The sequence below is a fragment of the Pterocles gutturalis genome, unplaced genomic scaffold (genome assembly GCF_000699245.1).
Source record: "Pterocles gutturalis isolate BGI_N339 unplaced genomic scaffold, ASM69924v1 scaffold1403, whole genome shotgun sequence".
Taxonomy (NCBI): domain Eukaryota; kingdom Metazoa; phylum Chordata; class Aves; order Pterocliformes; family Pteroclidae; genus Pterocles; species Pterocles gutturalis.
In genome coordinates, this window is record NW_010117656.1 from 1 (window position 1) to 21111 (window position 21111).

The 21111-nt window shown below is 44.2% G+C and overlaps 1 protein-coding gene across 1 annotated transcript in view; it reads left to right on the forward strand.

Annotated features, from left to right (window-relative positions):
• Nucleotides 1-4: 4 nt before the first annotated feature.
• Nucleotides 5-21111, forward strand: part of SYBU (syntabulin (syntaxin-interacting)) — a gene marked incomplete at its 5' end in the record, with an annotated part of 39308 nt that continues 18201 nt past the window's right edge. The window contains 2 exons of the mRNA XM_010075841.1: nucleotides 5-200; nucleotides 13472-13669. Coding sequence (XP_010074143.1) covers nucleotides 5-200; nucleotides 13472-13669 — 394 coding nt within the window. The remainder of the gene's footprint in view (nucleotides 201-13471; nucleotides 13670-21111) is intronic.

Consider the following 21111-nt stretch of genomic DNA (forward strand, 5'->3'; position numbering starts at 1 on the left):
CCTTTCCGAGCAGGAGCAAAAGGCGCAGCTGGAGAAGGAAATATCCCGCAGCCGCATCCCCCGTTTGGTCCTTCGGCCGCAGCAGAAGGTGTCCCCCGCTTCCGAGTCGCCCTTTTCGGAAGAGGAGAGTCGGGAATTCAACCCACTCAGTTCCTCCGGGGGTTCCGGCAGGACCGTCAGCAGCAACAGCTTCTGCTCAGGTACCGCAAACAGACCCCCCGCATCCCCTCGACTCGGTGCTCCTCACCCTGGGGGTCACGGTGGGACCCACCAAGCCAAGCCCCGAGGTTTCGCTGTCACCCCAAAGGCGCAGCATCCCTGTGTCGAGCCCTGCTGAGCATCCCGCTTTGTGCATGAAGAAGGGCAACCATTGATTTTTTCCAGGGAAATCCAGTATCTGTTCTTTTCATACGCGTCCGTAAGTGACACCAGATGTTTCCACTTCGAGTTCTGCTGTCCGCAGCGAAAAAGTTGGCGGTTTTACTTGCAGCAGAATAGTTGCTTTAAAGAGAAAGATTTGCCTTAAAAACTGCAGAGTGGGTTTGAGGCATTCTGAAAAGCCCGTAAGCCACAGAGTCTGTAAAACAGGGGAGGTGCTATTAAGGGCATCAGATGTGAGTCAAATACTGCAATTCCTTTTGGGTTTTTGTGACAATGATCTCCATGCATGAACCAGAACAAAATATGTAGGTGAAATTTTCACCATCATATTGAAGTGAGTTTTGCTTATTAGAGAATTCAGACTCCTCCTGACAAACGTGTTGCTAGGCATGAATTGGGGATGATGTCATCTCTATAGAGAGGGCAATGGCTAGGTGACGTACCAGAAGTAAATTTCTACTCTCCAACTGCAGACTGCAGAAGCGTCATTTGCTTTTCAAAATGAATGTGTCCCTTTACATCAGGGACAACTTTTTATGTTAAATATTTGTCCTGTGTGGAGCTTAGCGCAATTTAAGTCCCTCAGCTAGCAGTGAATGACTCGGATACCTACTAGTGGTGAGTAATCCTTTAATTCAGTGAAACTCTTCACGGTGTATGACATTATGCACGTGGATAACAGCACTGAGGGTCACATCATGAACACCTTGGGCTTTATATGAGAGCGCTAATTTTAAACATATTTTTGTGACTAAAAATTTGGTTTTAATAGTATTTTGGAAAGCATAACATTCTCTAACTAAAAATTTGAATTACAACAAATATTTCTATAACAGTTAATATCAGAGCAAGTTCCTCAACTTCCCTTTTGTTTATTCATAAAGTGTTTAAATTACCAAAGGCTTTCCTGGGACCAGTCAGAAACATCCATATTTATCTTTGACTTCACTACAGTGGATCAGATTATTATTTTATTTAATATCTTTAACAAAAGCAGTGTATTGTACACTGTACAGTCAATTTTCCTAGATGAGAAACACATTATCCATGTCTGAGTCTACCATTTCCTTCTTAGCTGGGATAGATTTTGCAATTCAGGCTCAGTGGAATGATCTATTTGGTTATTATTTAATGAACAATGCAGAGCGTTAAACAAACAACATAGTATTGTAAGAATGATGAATTCTTTTTCCCATGCCTTTTGAATTCCTCCACCATACCTGTCTGAGTGCCTGTTGGCTCGCAAGAAACAAAGAAGTAAAACGTTTTGAAGTTCTCTAGAAATACATTATTTTTATGATCTCTCCCACCCGGCTGCTTTTTATCCTGATTTTTTTTCCCATGTGTGTTGACAGGCCTTTCATCTTGGTTACTGAAATTCTTTTTTATGATATCTTTTGGGTTTGTGTTGTGTTTCTCAGATCTACTCACCACAGAACTGCCAAAGTAATGCCCTTGCTGTTCCACTGCACTGCACGGGCTGTGTCTGGAGTCCCGGCAGCGCTTTGTGTTTACTCGGGGTGTGTCTGATGCCATGGCTTGACAGTTTTAAGGCGCTTTTCACAGGGGTATTCAAGAGTGCGATGCTGATCTCTTAACCTGCCTCTTAAGCACAACTGTGCATATTTTTTATTTCCTTTACACATCTTTTGTTCTTCCATGAATGCTGCATTGATTTAGTTTGATTTTTTTCCCCATACTGAGAGCTTTGTGCTTCTCAAGCTGCCTGCAGCAGCCAGACAGGTTTGCACCTCCCAGTTTGACTGTTGAGTCTTCAAACCTCATGCAGCCAAGGAAGGCACTGTCCTCTGTCCCAGCAGGCGGTTTTGCTGTTGATAGGATTGATGGATTTTTCACTGTGACACAGGTATGGTAGCAGTCACTGACTTGATTTCCTCACTCTCTGACGTCTCTTCCCTGTCTTCCACTTACAATCCTTCCTGATAACGGTGTGTCTGATTTAGACTGAGATCCCCCAGAAGCAGCAGGTGGCTGCTGGCTCCTGTTTCTGGGGAGGGGATGGTGACAAGCTGCGCGGAGAGGTGAGTGGAGGTACTGCAGCCTCTCCTGGTGCCTTGCTGGGCACTTGCCATCTTAAGCGAATGGCATGTGCACAAAGTATTTAAAATTAGCCAGTAAGGAATTTAGAAGAGGTGAGCAGATGGATTATATGATCAATGATAGTGTGATGGCAGTATGAAAGGCTCGTAATGCCTTTTTTGTAACTTCTTTGGAGCATTGAACTCCAAAAGGTTCTCGATAAGCAGCAAATAGTGTGAGTCGGCCCCTGGAATAATTCCTTTCCTCTTTACCCTTCTCTTGACAAGTTGCTGTCTAACTAACTTTATTATTGACACCAAGTGGTTATGATCAGTACATTTCTTTTTCCCCGGGTAGAACCATTTTTTTTCCTAGTCCATTTAAATATGTATTTCCTGGTTTGTTCCCTAGAACTTCTGAAGTTGTTTTCCCTGGGTGCTTACGTTGGTTCTGAGGCATAAATGAAGGCTTGGAGTTCTTTCTCCCTAAATGAGAGCAGCAGGGTCTTGTAGGTGGTGTTCATGTTGGTTTAGGTAGGGGGAACCTTTGGGAACCGTGGCAGTGCTGTGAGCACGGCAGCAACAGAAAAAAAATATCACTTGGCAACAGACAGGAGACACTGTGCTTTAATGCTTAGTTTCTTTTGAAGAAGTTGTTAGTTCTGTCTAAGTTTTAAATTTATGTTATCATCTCGCTCTCTGTCTTGTGTGATTGGATCAGAGACTCAGTCACGTTGGTCAATTATTTGCAGTTGACTTTATGTCAGTTTTGCTTTGTCAGTCCATACAGAATCATAGAAACATAAGATGGATTGGGCTGGAAAAGGACCTTAAAGATCATCCAGTGCCACCCCCTGCCATGGGCAGGGACACCTCCCACCAGCCCAGGTTGCCCAAAGCCTCATCCAGCCTGGCCTTGAACCCCTCCAGGGATGGGGCATCCACAGCTTCTCTGGGCAACCATATGAAACATGGTGAGACTGTTCATCTGTCTGTCTGTGATATTCCTGACAAAATGTCTTTCTAATATTCCATGTTTCTGCCAAATGAACATGGATGCTCTCTGGGTGTTGTGCAGCCACGCTGAGGCTTTGTATCAGTATTCACTCTGCACAATCCTTCCTTAAAATCTCGGCGCTTCTGGGATCCTGTTTGTCATCTGATACGGGAGCACTTCTCTTCCTTCAGCCGCTGCCCTCCTTCGGCTTGGATGTCAGCCACGGAACTCGCGTGATGTCAAACGATGAAAAACACTCTCCCGGCAGCTTCATCTGGCTCGGCCGCTGCTGAGCCCTTTGCCCATGTCACGCGTGTTTTCCTCATAAGCAGCTCTTGGCTTTGCAGGCACTTACCTTGCCAGCTGGGAGGAGAGTGTGACTTTAAACATCGCGAACAAGCCACCCGCTCACGGGTCCGTGGCTGCGCGGCTGCTGCGCTGCCTTTGGTAGTTCCAGCTGCAGGGTTTGCCTTATAAGAAACAAGACACTTAGGGCGGGGCATTATCCTTGATTTTTGTGTACGCGTCCTTTCGATACCAAGGCAGCTGCGTGTTGGATCGAAGGCAGCCTGGATGTGCTGAGCTCAGTAACCGTCTGTCGAGCTTTCCATTTTAAAAGGAAGCTAGTTTGGGATATACTGTTCTTCTGTTTTCTGCCTCTGAATAGCTCAGCTTTTACACTTCTCCTTGTGAAGATGACTTGAGACATGCTACCTTTGTAACGATGCCCAAGCTTTCCTTCAGCCTTTCTTCAGAAGCCAGCCTCCCGAATTTCTGCAGGTAATGCCGTGGTGCTTTGTTAAATGGGGTGCAGCTTTGCAGGAGGCACCTGTGCATTTGTGAGCCAGAGGACCTGTTTTATACCCATAGCAAATGATTCCTCTTTTCTTGGGCTTACCTGCAAAGCTCCTTTTTAACTAGACTGTGTTGTACTATGGGCTGTTGCAAAACAGCGGCGTTTCTGTAGATGAATGATTGTGGCTTGCTCCAATGAAGTTTTCAAAAACAGGAGTTGAAGCTTCTTTTTTGCTTTTTCTTTCAAATTCAAGATCTGGATTCGGTGCTTATTTCGTAACTTGTTCTTTTCTGGTGTCAGATTATTTTAAAATCTTGTTCTTTATGTGTGTGGCACAATAAATGCACCCTGGTACCGTGGCTGCACCGGGAGCCCTGGGGCGTAGGCGCTGCCACAGGAATCTCAGCGTTACCGTTCCCTGCTCACTTGCTCCTGTGCACTGTCCCCTTGAACTCTGAGATTATTTGCCAACTGGACCAGCTGTTGGTGGATGCTGGGGCTGAGTTCGCAGTGTGTATGTCAAAAAAAAGCACGTAGGCTTTGGGCAGGCTTATTTAAATCAATGTGAATGCGCTGCAGGTATTGCTGGGCACAGACCAGAGGAGAAGGGAATTTGTGTGGATGTCACTGGATGAAATGCTGTGCCTTCTCACGCGCCGGTAAATAATTCGTTTGCTAGAACATTGGAGTAGGTTGTATTGTAAACCAGCTAGCCTTGGAGGCTCTGCCGTTAAAATGTGTATACTTAAATATATATTTCTGAATAGAAGAAGGTAGAGGAAAACAAATTTGTAGTAGCAGTCAGCAGATTGAGATTGGAGAGTTATTATGAGTTACTGAAAATAATTACCGCTATTATTTGTATATGTGTATATATGTATTATTATTATGGAAACAATGAGCTCTCCCATTTTTCTTGTTTCTTGTTATAAGAAGAAGTATTTTGTTTAAATAGCTCCGTACTGGTTTATTTGTTGTTTTTCTAGTCTGAGTTTCAAATATCAAAGAGATATGCTTAAAAGTGCTCAAGCATATGATGCAGAAAGTTAGCTTCTCTTTCCTGCGGTCCTTTATGGCATGCTTTTCCACAGTCCTTTTGTGATTTTTTCAAACTTCTGAAGTGGAGGTGCACATTGGTTTGCAGCATTCTGTAAGGCAGTTCAGTAATCACTGTGATATTAATTTACAAAAACGTTGAAGCAAAATCCGCTTTCAAAAATGCACGGATGGCCTTTGCATAGGGGCAACACTGGTGACATGCTTCCTTTCCTCGCTGCTGCTTCCCTGGAGAATTTCCTGATGGTCTGCCTTACACGCAGTAATTTATATTTGCTTTGTGTTGTTAACCACCGGTTCTGTTTCTGCAGCACGGAGATCTGTTCCAAACATGGAAATGGGAAAAATGCCCAGGTACTGAAGAGCAAAGCCTGCCCGTTCCTCAGTTTTTGGCCTTTCCCTGCTTTCCCTTCAACTTCGCTATTTATTCTCTCTTACTAAGTAACAATCCTTTTGTGTCTGTGCCACACAACAACATCTGGAAGCCAAACTATTCAACCTTTTGAATGCTTGTTGTCACCTTTTCATGCATCTGTCAGCACTGTAAAGCTCTAAAGCCTGACCCAGAGCCTCCTGGGGTCAGCAGAAGGGTTCCTGTTCCCTCTGGCACATTTTGGATGGTGTCCTGAGAACAGTCAGTACCTCACCCTTTCTGCTGCCCTGTTTGTCGCAGCTTGCTGTGGACTACGGGCTGAATTCTAAATGGTGTAGTGTATTTTCTTCACCATCAATGTATAATCTTTTGTTTTAAAGTGCTTCTCGTGCAATTTTCTATTGAGTTGAATATTATCATGCATGCTGAAGAACATCACAATGTGCAGAAAACTTTAATCAGGAGTCTTTGATTTATTTTGTATTAAAAGAGAGTCTTGATATTTTAAAATAAATTCTACATGACATGTTTTAACCCTACATTTATAGGGCTACTGTATGTCCTTGAAGTTTTTGAGCAGTGTTTAGATGTGTATGTATCACCAAATACAGCGAGTGAGTTCTGTGGTGATGCTGAGTGCCAGTCTGGGTTTGCTGGCCATTAAGAAAAAAATAAAATGCATACATCAACAATGGATAGAATATATGTGGTTTCCAAGCATAATAGTAATGTAAACAGTGCACCGTTATGAGGGGATGTTGAAGCTGTGGGGGTCACAGTCATGTGCTGTCAGCCACAGAGGCAGAGCTGTGTGAAAACAAAGGAATATGATGTGTTCTGCCACTTGAGGAACAGGTACACATTTCTGTGCGGTCTGTTGAAGGTGCGTATTTCCGAAACCAGTACCTTCAAAATCAGATAGAATATCTAAAATTTCTTCATTTGCTGCACAAGTGAGTTACGCGTGCAAAACCACTCACACAGAAACCCATCTGTATGTACATACCTTTCACATAATGTTGGTATGAAATGGGCAGTATTTCTGACCCTTGGTGTAGGCACGGCTCACCCACCAGAGGAAGCAGCAGTGGCTCCACTTCCAGCTGAGGTCTCAGGAAAGGTTAGTGAGGTCTATAGAAGTGTTTAAAAAAACCTACCTAACAGTCAAGACTACTTTTGTCTCTTTTTCAGGCTCCTTCCTCTCCTGACCTTTAGTTAAAACTTTTCTTTAAAAATTTCAAATAGATTTTCAGTCCTTTATCATCTTAAACACCTAGTCCAAATGTTATCTGTGATGTGACAGCAGAACTCGAGGAGCTGTGCTGTTCCTGACCACAGCGCTCCCCTGGTAACCCCGCTATTTTTATTGATATTTTTACTGGGGGGCCGTGGTGCTCTTGTGCTGTAATACTGATACCATTAGTGGTGCTATCAATGCAGTGACAAAGCCAATGAGCCACAATTATATAGTCCTTTTTTCAGATGGTTTCCCAGAACACGCATCAGTCCTGCTTATTAGTGTAATGTTCAAACAGAAGGAGGATTAGTAGAGGCATCATTTGCTGCCAAAGTCAATTAAAATTTGCTGCTCCAGTGTCTCTCAGCTGTTGTACAGTCAGGTGTCACGAGCTGATGACTTTAAGGACATGTTTATGGGAAGCACTCCACGGTGAAGATGCCCAAGCTTTGGGAGTGGGTCAGTCCATCTCCTGTCACCTTCCCCTCCCCTCCTCTGTGCAATCCCACCCTACCACCATTGTGCCATGCTGTGTGTGAGCAGAGAGGACCTCTTGCTGAATTCAGTGAGCAGCTCCTCTACTCAATTTCCGGCAGGGACTATTAGCGATCAGCCTCTGGGTGTGACAGAAGCAAGGCCAAAGGTGCTGGGGAGGAAGAGGTGTAAAATTTTCCTGTATATTAATGATAGGAACCTCAGCAAAAACCAAAAAGAGTCGAAGATGTTTCATCTTGATTTTAGTGACTTCACTGCTGGGTTACATTTTGTGACGAGACCATTAAAATAAATAGTTCCAGCTTGTAAGATGGACTGGGAAAAACAGGGTGGTTCACAGCTGCGGGATATCTGAAAAATGTAAAGGAGAAGTGTGATCCTAAGCATGTGGGTTGTACGGGACCTCTGGAGACCCTTCCATCCAGCCTCTTTTTTGAAGCAGGAGTGTTTCCGACACTACGTCGCATCAGCCATGGCTTTGTCTGTGCCACTCTAGAAAACCTCCAAGGACGAGAGTTTGCACAGCCTCTCTGGGTGACCCCAGGGAGGGGTGGAGCTGCTAGCCTGCCTTCGTTCACAGGCAACGTGGAGCACAGTTAGTTCAGGTTCTGTCTGCAGAGACATAGAGATTAAATGTGGAATTAATTTTCTTAGCAGGATTTCATATAAGCTGGCCTTGTCAAATAAACCTCCTCTCTTCCTGGCTCGGCTGTAGTTTTGGTTGCTCTGCTCTGCTTTAGTGCGCTTGACTTGCCTCACTAGCACATGATATTCTAATAGATTTTATTAAATACTAACCCAAACAGATCTTAAAAATAGGTGTGAAATGAGTTTAGGATTGATCAGAAGGACTGAAACTAGTGGCATTTTTAGGACTCTACTTTTAGTGAAGTTTTAAAATATTTTTTTCAATGCTTGGTGTGATTTTGCAGGTTTGACAAATGAGTGATCTCCTAGAGTATATAAAATCACCTACCAGGATGGCTGCAGTAAAAATGAAATATTTTAGTACAAACAGGAGCTGAAGAGAATATTCCCACTTTTTACCTTCAGCTGTGCTCCCTAAATGGTTGCTGGGCAGGTGAGGGTGCCGGGATGGAGGAGGAGGTAGACTCCAGCCTACTGAGAGCCTGCTGCTGCCCATGTGGGTGTCCTGCACTTCTGCCTCCTCATCTTGTACTGCTGTGTTTCTTCCTGCTGCTTTTGCAGTGCTCTGTTGTTCCAGAACGGTTCGGTGAATCTCCAGCCAGCAATGGCTTCTGACTGGCGGTGGGCCCTTACACCCCCCTGGTTCAGCTGCCTGAGTCGGAATGCGGGTTGTCCTGCCAACGGGGAGAGAGGAGATCCTTCAGACGGTGACTCGGAGTGGTGGGATGGCTGGAGAAGCCTAACCTGGGCCGTCATTCGGACTCATCCTCCCGAGGAGCCTCTTTCTCTCAGTGTAGAGCAGGAGGCCCCTCGGCAGGTGGACGGGGGTGAGCGGTTCCCTCTGGGGTCTGTCAGTGACCTTCATTAATGCATCCAACACCCCTCTGCTGCAAGACCGGTCACGAAAGCAGACCGAAGCAACACGCAGGGGGTCAAAAGCTGTGCCGCAGGCAAGCAGATCGGGTGGTTGCCCTGAAAAACTCTGAAAGGCCCTTGGTGGTGCAGCAGGGTCAGCAGCCAGCTCGCGGGGCCTGGGGTGAGCAGAAGGGGAACCAGCAGGAGAGGTCAGGAAACAGCCTTTGCCCTGGGACACTGAACGGGTAAAAGTTCATTGGAGGCACATGTTCAGTTCTGGAATCTGCATTTCTTAGTGGAAGTAAAGGGTATGTACAGCCTGAGCACTGGTCAAAGGAACCTTGAAAGAGGATGGCAGTGGGGCAGTCAAGGAGGGATCGGTTCAGACCCATGAAAGCGTACAATGAGGTCTGACAGCCAGGAGTCAGGGTAAAAACGAGTCAGTGTTTCCTCAGTGAGAGCATCGTTAATTATTTGCATGGATTATACAAGGAGGTTGTAAATTCCCTATTTCTTGAAGTATTCAGGAAAAGGCAGTATTTTTGTAAAGAAAGCTCTAAAGTATATTATAGTGAAACCTCTAAAGACTCTGTGCCCAGAAAAATCAGTGAACATTATCAAGTCACAACATATGGCCTAAAAGTCTACAAGGATAATATTTTTGCCAGTTGTTAGAGTGTTATTATCTTCATCTCTGTTGTTTATACTTTGACTTTACTGTTTGAAAGTCTGTCAGTATATGCAAATGTCAGAGTGCTCTGAGCAGCTTTCCCATTTGTTTGTTTGAGGAGACACTACCTCGTGTTTGGCTTTGGAACTTGGCAAGCGTGGCTGATCTGGGAGAGGGGCTGGACATGAAGGTTCAGTGATGGGATCCAGCTGATGTTCAAAGGGAAAGTCCACTCCCAGAATGCTCTTAGGAGGCCACTGTGAAAAAGAGACACCATGTCTATTGCTAAGAAAGCATTGAAACTTGTGTGTTATAAAGTTGTGTGGTTTTCCCTCTTGTGTAAGCAAATAATACAGGCAAGATCAGAAGTATGGACTTGCACAACAATATTTGCCAGCTTTCTCTCTTCTATCTTCCTGAGGCTCATGTGTCTGAGGAGGTAATTCAGGTCTGTCTGTGTTCCTGAGAAGTCTGGACCTGAAATCTTTACTGGGGCAAAACTCTTGCTGAGTTACAGGATTGCATCCTTAACAGAACTTGCTGAAAACCCCATTCACATCATGTCTCCAGGAGAAATCGAGTCCCATCACGGGCTCGTCTGCCCCCATTGCCTACTTTGGAGATAGATTCCTTATCTTGGCCCATTTCTAGGCAGGTGGATGTCTTCACCTTCTTCCATCAGAGCTGTCAGCAGAGTTTTGGAGGAGCCTACAGGTCAGCGGGAAATACTGAACCCACGCTGCCGTGGTTGCATCCCTCGCTGTGCGGGCACGGAGCAGAGGTGTTCACTGGGGCAGCGAGCGGGGGGGCAGTCAAGCTGCCGAGTCATCAGCTTCACGCATGGTCGGGGTCCATGGGAGGGTCTGCTGCTCGTCTGCAGGGATTCCAGCTGCAATATTAAATAAAATTAAATGTCCCTTTAAGGCTTCGGGAGCAGGGAAGAACAAAGATAAGTGGAGGCAATTTGGCTTGCAGCGAGCAGCTGGATAGCACCCCAGTGCTCACCAGTACTTCTCCTTGTGCCAGAACGGGGAGTTGCAGGTCAGCTGGGAGATGCATCCCACCCGTGTACAGCAGAGCTTTGCTTGCCTTTGGTGGTGACCACTGGCATTTCGTGTGCAGCTGTTCCCTTCCGTGGTAGTAAACATTTTGATTCTTCAAAAGGCACTGCAAAAAGCTGATACAGAAAAATATTTCTCTGCAGCTTGCCCTAGACTTGGAAAATTTATAATTTTGTTCACATTTCTGACTACTACTAGGAAGAAGGAGTAGAATTTACACATTATATAAAAAATACCAAACAATCAAAGGAGAGGGAGTCAATAAAGTAATTAATTTACTTAGCTGGAGTGGCAATGCTTACCTGGTTTTTGGTGTGTCTAGAGGTCACAAGGGCTGTGAGTAGAGAAGAGCAATTGTACATTGTGCCACACTCACTTGTTCCTTTAACAGATGCCCTGGTGCAATGAAAGCTGAAGTCCTTAATGGTAAAGCGAGGATATGTAGATGTGACATAATCTGATCATACAGTGTCAGCAGTGTGATATCAGAGGCTTGGGGGGGGGGCATTAATTAAAATATTTAAATTTTATGCTATTTTTTGTATGCTTTCTTTAGCTACTCTATTTCCTTATCTCAATTTGTTTTACATAGTTGGGTTTTTTAATGCCCTAAGTCTTAACACTATAGTTTAGTTCTTTCCCTGTTTAAAGATTTTGTCAGCTCCTGAGGTTCTTCCCGATAGCATCCCCATAGCTTTGAGAGTTATTTGGAGATCAAGTCTCCTGTATAAACACATCTGTGAGGTCTGCAGAACCTGTCCAGCTGTTGCAGTGATTTTATTGGTGGGGAGATGAAACAAATAGTTTCTTATCTTTAAACACAAAGTGTTGAAAATAATGCCACACAGAGAAATATCCAAGTGGAAAGGTCATAAGAAAAAAAATAAACTGCACGAACATGCACTTTTTTCTGAATATATTTGATTATAGATGTTTGTGTGCTTCTAAAGAGAAGATGCTTTGGACACAGCTAAAGGAGCTCCCTCAATGCAGTTCAGAAGCTTACTCGGCCGTGCGGATCCCCTGCCCTGTACGCAGTATTCATTCAACGTGCAGGAGAGACTCTGGACCCCTGAGAGAAGGAAATGGGTGCTGATCTGGGAGGAAATCACCACCTTCTCTCTTCTCTCTCTTGTGTTCTATTGTGATGCTGATGGAGTTTTGTGGGGATGGTCTGAAAACCTTACTAGTGTTCTTCCCATTATTTTTCTGGGAACTAATTCTGAGTTGCAGAAGGCAGCAGCAAGATGGCAAAGGGAGATGCTCGTAGGCTTAACTGAGCTGGTTTGGAGGAATCAAATACGACTAAGCAGGGTGAGGTGCTTTGCAGCGTTACTGCCCCTCGTGCGCTGGGAAGTGATTCTGGCAGGAGGCTGGGCTGCCCCCGTGGCTCAGTGGCAGCGTGCAGACCCTGGGCAGCGGCACCGCAGGCTGCTGGCTGCGGTTACGTGCTAACGCATATAGCCAGCTTTGGGTGGGCACCACTTTTTGGTGTTTGCTCAGTACTGAAGGCCGGGCACAGAGAAATGAGAAGAGGGACATTGGCACAGGTAAGGGTGGGGTAACGAGCCAGGCAGAAGGGGAAAGTTGTTCGCATGAAAGGATGAGGCTGTTTCACTGTACTGGGGGAGCGATGGTCAACAATAGCAAAAGCTGCTCTTTCCTGCAGAGAGGAGGTGGGCAGGGAGGGGGTTGGATAGTTCCGGGAGCCCTTTTTGCCTGTCAATGCATTGTCCTATACTGGCTTTATTAAACAATCTGCCCATGCAAAGCTGATTGCGAGATCAGGCTTGACCTAAATTATGAACAGGGTGGAAGCGGTGAGTGCAGTGTGGTCATGCAAATGATTTAGCTCAGTTGCACGCACTTCTTTGAATTTCATATTAGGTAAAGATAATGCACCAGGAGCACGGTGCAATTGCATAATTAAGAGGGCAGCTCTCATTTTGTCCTGGGAAAGAACAATTACGTTTCTCCAGGAGGGTAAATGTTCAAGGTTTCCCAGTGTCAGAGCAGCCTGTTTGGTTTTGTCGTGCATCTCTAAAACCACCACGACCTTAGGGGAGCTGTGATTACTCAAGATTACAGGAGACGTGATTAGATGAAGGAGATGTTTGATATGTAGATTTTACCTGGACTCAGACTTCTTATGTTGCATTTAATGGTTAAGCGCTGGAGTGTTTGTGTTCCTGGAGGTCAGGAACATGGGTCTGTTGGCGAGGTGGCTGCTGATGCCACGAGGTGCTGGTGTGCCCGCAGGAGGAATTTGGCTTTCAGTCAAAGCACTCTGTGTATAACACACCCTCTTCAGAACTAGGTACCCCACAGCCACTTGTCCAGAATGGAAGAGCTCTGTGATCACAGTTGCTTTAAAAGGAAAAACAATTTTGAGAAACCTGTATTAATTCCGGTTAAGTAAAAATTCTGACTTTGTGCATCTGGCCTGTAGGTTGTTCCCTTGTTTTTCAGACAGGAATTTCTCTTGAAGGAGAGCATGTGGCTCCTGCTTGCTTTTCATCCGGTGTGCCCTACACAAGCCATTCCTTCATGCCATAATATTCCCTAACCTAGGTAAATCCAAAGAATTTATCTTCGATCTGGGTTTTCATTATGTAGCCCCTGATTTTGTATTGTCTCAGACAGTGAAACAAGCACTTGCCATTTCAGTCTGCTATAAAATTTCCAAGACTTCTTCACAAAATGGGAGAAACTAATAGCTTCTCACCAGGTTTCACAGCCAAGGTTGTGCATATCAGGTAACTGACTGTAAACAGTTGTAGTCCAAACACCTTTTTTTTTTTTTTTTAACTCTGCTAACGTTCATGTTAGTTAGAAATTTTGGTGTTTTCCCTTTTCTCCTCAGATGACACTGGCTGTCCTAGTAGCCAGTCAGTATCTCCAGTTAAGACTCCCTCTGATGCTGGAAACAGTCCGATCATTTTTTGCACTGGTAGCGATGGAGACTTCTCCAGGAAGAAATTCAGTCCAGGGACAATGAGTGAAGGGAACCTGCAGCTGTCTCGATACAAGAAGGAGACAAAGACAAGCCTTGTAAAGCCCGGTGAGTATTGTATAGTTCCTTTCATTTCTTTAATTACACTTTCTAATTGACTAGTACATCTATAGGTGTCTACATACATTGTGTTGTGCTGGCTGTGATACCAACTCGTGCTGATAGTAAATAAAAATGTAGTTGGGTTCTGTCTATGGAGCCACCTGTAAGATCTGAAAACACTATTGGCATTAGCTTTTTAATTAAATGTAATTAATTGACCTCTTCACTTTCTTTTATGAGGCTCAGTGGTGATGTCAAACAACTGAGATGGATTTTATCCTATTTCATGGTAATTGCACACATATTTCACTGGCAAAAGATAAATGACTCTTACTATCAAAGGAAAGAATTATAGTCTTCTGATGTTGTTAGATTTATTGTTGGATCCCGCTTAAAATTGACGCTGCCAGGCTGTGATAGCTCTGGGGCTGCAACATGCCAAGCCAAGGCAAGATAACGGGCAGGCTGCATGTGGGAGTTGGGCAGAGGCAGATCCATTCTGCTCTGGCTGCATCAAGAGCTTGTCTCCCATCGCCTCAGGCTAACGGGCCACCTCGGACCACTGGCTAAATCGGCACCTGCTTGTGCGCATCCAAGACTGAATATCCTCGTGTGCCACTGGCTGCTGTAATTTTAGTTAGTAGCTAGAAAATATTTTTCTGATTCATGTACAGACAGCTCTTGATTACAAATGGTCAGGATATTTGTGCTATTACTTAACTGATCATGGAGACAGAGGGGGTTTTGACCCCATACAGAGCCAGCTGCAGAACTGACACAGTTTATGAGCTCAGGTACCTCTCCTGGCTATCCTGTTTCCAGAGTCAATTTAACTCTGGAAGCAATTTACGTACTTTCACACGAAACCAGCTCGGATTTACCAGCACCCTGTTTAATCCAGAAGCAACAGAGGATCTGTTGCAAAAACACTGAAAGGGCTGATTAAATCTGATTTACCACCATCTCTGTGAAGTTCCTAAACTCATTTCATAGCACCCGTGTTACTTGGGGGCTCCCAGTCTCCCCTTATTCTGCATAATGGCAGATGATAATATATTTTCACTGTTGGTTTTCTGTTCCATTAAAAGCAAGGAGTCTAATGCAGGTGGAACGCAGTGAACATGGTATATGACAGTCAAATCCGCAGCCATGGCTGTCACAACCATTTTGTATGTGAATATGGATATAGCTTAGTAAAATGCGGATAAAGGATTTTGACAGTTTTTTGTACTGAAGAATCCTATACACATGGAAAAGAGTTATGCACTTGTTTCAATAAATTCCTTCATGGATTTTGATTATTACACTTAAATTGACCTAGAATATTGAATTAACAGCTTATTGCTGTAATAGTCCGAAGTCATCTTCATTTTAGTTGATGGTATTGTTTCAAATCTCTGAATTTAGTTCAGGTATTTTAAAAACTATAGTTTTAAAACTATGTTTCTTCCAAATATTAGGCTTATGTAATCATTTGACCTGTGTTTGCCTGTGTCTCCTTTCTTACCTCCATCACCACTAAATTCTTTTGAATTTCCTGAGCAATTTCAGCACAATTTGAAAAACAGTACAAGAGTCAGTAAGGTTGCAAGAACATAAGTGGAAAGGCTGAAAGGGAGAAACAAAGGGAAACTGAGTAGAATTTTAATATGCTTCAAGTGGGGAAAAAAGTCAACACAGGAGTCAAAAGCAACCTGCTTTATTAGTGTACTGCTTATGGAGCCGCCTTACTGCTATTCTTTGGGCAGACAGATACACTGACATCCTCGTCCATTCGTTTCTTATCTCTAGCTTTCTCTTAATGTGGCTTTATTCTTGTGGATGGGCCCTTTTCTGTAGCCATCGGTACCCCTGCATTGACTGGTCTCTACGGCTGGAACACTTGTCTCTAGAGCTCAAACGTATCGCTCCTGGGATCCATCAGGACTCTCAGAGCAGGAGCTGGGTCTGATTTACAGAGTACTTCTAAGCTCCTACTGACAAATATCTCACACCTCTTCTAGTGGGAAGTTGTCAAAAATATCATAGTCAGTGGAAGAGCTGACACAGGATGGGGACGTTCCCAAAATGGAGAGCATGCCAGGGGACAGCTGGGCTTCATTTTCCTCACTGCTGGCCACAGGGATTCGTGTCGTTCTCTCCCATTGCTATTGCTCGGCTTCAGGTGGATCTGGTCCCTTCCCTACTTGCGCACAAATTTCTGGTGGCTTGGTTGGGAAGATCCAGCCCTTGTGCAAAGAGGAGACATCGTCACATAGTGAAACGTGCAGGGGAGCAGCAGAAGGGAAGTGGGATGCGGGAGGAGGATAACAGCAACGCGCCCAGCCTGCCACTCTCTTCTACAGTCTCTGTTCTGCACGACGTTTTTGTAGGCGAGCACATCAATTGGTGTGCACCTTCAAAATGCCTGTCATTTTGCTGAAAATTTATCTTTTTCCAGGATTGTTTTCTTGGGACATGCTGAATCTCAGAAGTAACACTCACACAAATATTTAGATAATTCAGGAAATGTCAGAGTGGGATAGCACTGAGAATGAACCCTAAGACGTTTTCAGGCTGTTCCCAAGCTCTGATTCTTTTCTGCTACTCTAGCAACATCACTTCATCTTTCTTTTCTATACTTCAAAATATGAAATACAACATAGCTTTTTTCTCTCTGTCAGCCTAAGGCATTGCTATATGATCTAAGTCATCTTCACCTCTTGAAGTAGTAACAAACTAGATTTGGATATCATTCATAATTTATGTTGTTTTCATGGTGAACCTTTCTTAATCCTGGAATGCATTATCACTGTGTCTTGCTAAACATCTGAAAGATTTATAATCATGAAGAATTTGAGATGGTTGGTAATGGGTTTTATTGTGCATTAAGTCCAAATCACACCGGCATTATAGATGAATTTGGCTGAAAATCTGTGCGTGGTTTCCGAGGAAAGGATGGGGAGGACAGGAACAACATCCAATCCAGGAGAAAGTTGCAAGCCTTTTAATTTCAGGATTGGAGAAGTTGTTCTTCTTTTGGATGTGATTCATTTATTCAATATTAAAAGTAATAAAAATGTGTTGCAGAAAATGCCCTCGCAAAAAGGCACAAAAGCCTTAATTAAGTCTTAGTTTTGTATCAAGATGCTGTGCTGAATCCTACAGTTTCTGTAACTGAATAAACAGAAGCATAAACACGTCTACATATTCACACACTCCTCCTGCAAAGATCCATCCTGAATTCCTGCAGCTCCTGTCCACATCTTGCTGAGAACTGTGGGAACTGTTCTGCTTTCTTTGACAGTCTTTCTCATCTTGTTTTCTGACTTCCATCAGAATGCTTAGTGCAAGGATTCAAAATCTGGATCTGCAAGATGCGAAGTGCTGATAAACTTCCAAAGACGTGGATAAAGAAGGGAATCTTGAGCAACAGTTGTGTCAATAACTTCTAAAAGGCTTGCGTGTTTAAAGTGACACAGAGATGTGCTTATATTTAAATGTCTGTGAGCTTCTCGAGTCAAGAAGGGCACCTGATCGTGTTCAGCATTTCTGGCAAAAGTTATGGTCTTTACTTTCTTGCTTTTGGTGTCATGGGCACACTTGGGACAGTTTACTGGATGAGCTGAATGAATTATGAAGATATGAGATGAAACATTAAGAGTGTCCCAGACGTGTCCCTTCAGGAGCCTGCAGAGCAGAGGTGTGAGCACCGCTGCAGGGAGGGAGCCCTGGGCGAGCCACAGTCAGGGTCAGCTCCCAAAACCTGCGGTGACCGGCTGGCTGCCAGCCACAGCTCAGTTCAGCGATAATCCTCCCAGGGAGCAGCAGACCAGGCAAAAAAGTTATTTGTTTTCACTGCTGATAAAATATCTGGCCATCTATCACTGAACCTGGCTAAAACAGTGACATTTTGGATTACGTGGCAGTTGAACCGCAATGGATTGTCTCTCAAGGAGGGCAGTCATCGAGAATTTGGGCATTGAGACTTCAGCCTGTTCAAACTAACGGGCAAGCCTCAGAAGCTGCACCACATAGAGCACACGTTTGTTGGACAATAGGCAATGAGCAGAAATTAAGGAATGTGAAATTCCATAAGAACACTGTGACAGTGGTCAGAGACTGGCGCAGGTTGCCTAGAGCAGCTGTGGGCAGAGCCGCCAGCCATGGAAGTGCTCCAACCGCAGCTGGACACCGTCCTGGGCAGTCTGCTTCAGCTGGACTTGCTTGAGTGGGGAGATGGACTTGGTGGTCTCAAGAGGCCCCCTCCACCCCAGCAATTCTGAGATTCTGTGTTGTCCAGACATTTTTTCCTTTAAGTAGTACATCACTCGGGTCTGTAGTTAAGTAGTCGCGAGGCACCATTTGTGCTTTTCCTGCCCTGCCTTTCGTGTCTGTGTACTGCCATTCCACTTATAATGAGCTCATGGAACTGAAAGAATAAGAAAAGTGACTTTTAACAATCACTGTTCAATTCAGAATGACATTTAGCTTTGAGCTGTAATAAGTAATGCTGTATTCGGCATGTGTTGCCAGACGATCTTTTCTACTTCTTCTGTGTGAGTTTGTCACGTCACGAGTGAATGAGCCTTGGATGTCCCAGTCTGGACACGTTGATCTTTGATGGCTTTAGGACTATTAGGATTTTTAGGAGAGAGACAGGTGGAGCAAACTGTATTGGCCTTGAGTTGGTTGTGAGTACAGTGTAGGTGCAGGTGGTTTTTAATCAGCGTTAGAGCTGACAATAGTTATAAAAAAGGAGGCAAGGGAAATGACCCTGAGCAGTTGGGAACATTACGGTTAGAGCTAAATGAGCCAAACAGATTAGATAGGAAATACAGGTGTTAGCTGCAGATTATGTCTAGCTGTTAAAATGTAATGCTCTTCCTGCCGATTTTTTGTGCTGTCTGGTGTGTGGGGATTAGATTCCCAGGATACTAAATGTCCAGAAACTTTTTCTAGGAATCCCCCTTTGCACCAGAGAGCAGTGACTAGTTAATCCATTAGTGTAAAATTCACAGATACATTTATCTGTATTGCTACTCTACTTCCATATGTGTCTGTATTCTAAAGGCAGAGTTACTTTGGTTGTTTTAAAAACAAAACATAAAAGCTCTGGTTTAGGTTCTATTGCTGACATCTGGCTGTATGATTTTATAGATCTTTTTTCAGCTTGCTCCCTCTCTTCAGTATGACAGTGTGGGAATAACAGTGTCTGACTCTGATATATGCGTATGTGCTTCACTTGAAAACCAGATCAATAGGTGTATACATTCTGGGAAAGGATTGTCTTAGAGGTAATTCTGAAAATATGCTTCACGCTCAAGAACTTCACCTTCCTGATGCAGAAGGACGCCATGATAGGATTTTGTTTTATCTTGGGAGGGCTGACAAAATATTAGAAAGACGTGTTTTACCGATGCATTTGTCCAAGGACATTGTATCTTGTATTTGCATGGGTTTTGTTCGTTCTCTGTACTAAATTTCTACAAGCAGTGGGAAAAATAAGAGCACTGTTGTTCCCGTTGTTCAGGAACAACAGTACAGAATACAAACCCCAAGTTACAGAATGTGCTAACTTGAATAGGTCCTATGGCATGCAAAGAGGTTCATTGTTCTTTATAGCTACTACTGGGTACTTCTGCCTCTTATGTTGAAATAATTTTTAAAATGCTGCTAGTGTACTATGCATTGTAAGGCAAAGTCACACTGGTTGTTTAAGAAAAACAAAACAAAACAAATAACAGAAAACCTGAATTTAGAGGTAGTAGTCTGCCTTGACTGATGCTGAAAATAAATTGGCATGCTTTATTTTAAAAGCAGGATTTTGCAAAGGTGGGAGTGATGAGAAGCCTGGTAACCTCGGTGTAAAGTGTCTCTCTTTCTGCTGTGATTTATTTAGCAGTACTTCGTAACCCACATTCCAAGACTGCACCTTTTCTGGGGGAGGGATAATGAGGAACAAGGGTATGTCACAGAACATCTAACCAGGTTACAAGTGCAGGATTTAATCAGACTGCACCATGCTCCCACCCTGCAATCACTCATAACCTTACTTGTGCAGTGAAGTCAGAAGATTCGTGCTTCTGTTCCTGAGAATATTCAGATAGTTAAAGGTGTGGTTGGCGTCACGTGCATAAGAATGCTGAAATTGGGAAATGAGCTACACCTGATTCCATGTGCTGTAAATGGTTGGTCGCAGAACAAAAAAATGTCCTGAAGGTGGATCGAGTGAAGTAAGTCGATAACAAACGATGGAGCATCTTGCCTATGACCACAAGCTCTCCATATATTTGTTTGGTTTGTACCTTCTTAAAGCGTTTGAATTAATAATAAGCAATCTCTTGATGTGTCCATGTTTATTGATAAGTGTAAAGCAGACATTCTCTTGAGGGGTGCAGAGGAGCTTGCAAAGGAAAAGAGGAAGAGCAAAAGCCCAGATTCCCTGAGTAACTTAAGCCCGATGAGGATGGCTCTAACTTAAGCACTAGATTTTCACGCAGCTCAGTATTTGGCAAAGAGCAGAGATATACCGTGGTCAGTTACACGTGCTTCTGGAAGGCGTTCCATCTGCTTTTTAAAACAGCACCTTGGCAATGAAAAGGGAAGAATTACTTGAGTATGTGTCATCTGTCCTAGGTGTAAGCACATATTCGGAATGCCTAACTTCTGTCCCACACCTGACAGCAGACAACAAATGTCAGACATCCTGATGTTTGGCTCTGACAGTGCACAACATTTATCTCCTGTACAGTTTTAATCTCATTCTTCTCCCTTTCTTGTATGTGGGCTTCATCATTTTATTTGTGACAATAAAGTTTCTGAGATCTGCTCTAACACAGCGTCTAATAAACACAGTTGTGGCAGGTTTTGGCCCTATTCCTTTTTCTCACTGACTTTTGCTTTTCTGCCCTCTCTTCGCCTTTCATTTGGGGCTTACACAAAAGAGCTACTGCTGATTTTTTTAAATAAACATGTTTCCGGAGAATAATTCTGTATGCACTGAGCCCTCCTGCATATTTTGCTGATGGGATCTGCTTTTGAAGGTTTGCTGTGCTGTAGCAGTCGGTGCTGTGAGGTCTGGTGTATGGCGGTGGGGTGGAAGCTGTTTGGGGGTCTGTCATTTGCACAGCCCAGTCCCCCCCCAACCCGCTTCGGAATGTCGGGGTCTCCAGGGCAGTTTTGGAACCATCCCTCCCAGTTGGGTCAACAGACCCAGTCCAGCCAGGAGATACCGTTGGAGCTCCTCTGTCTGGCAAAAATTCCTGGGTATTTGGGATTCAGGAGAGGTGAAATTTGGATCTACAGGTCTCTTTAGATGACCTTCAGGAGCCGTGGGTGGCGGATGGGGACTGGCTCACTGTCCCTGGTCCAGTGACTGGTCCCGTTGCTCGCAGGAAGTGGAACATCTTCAGCACGTGAATCTGCCATTTCCCTTCTTCTGGGGGTTACGGGAGCTGCTTCAGAGG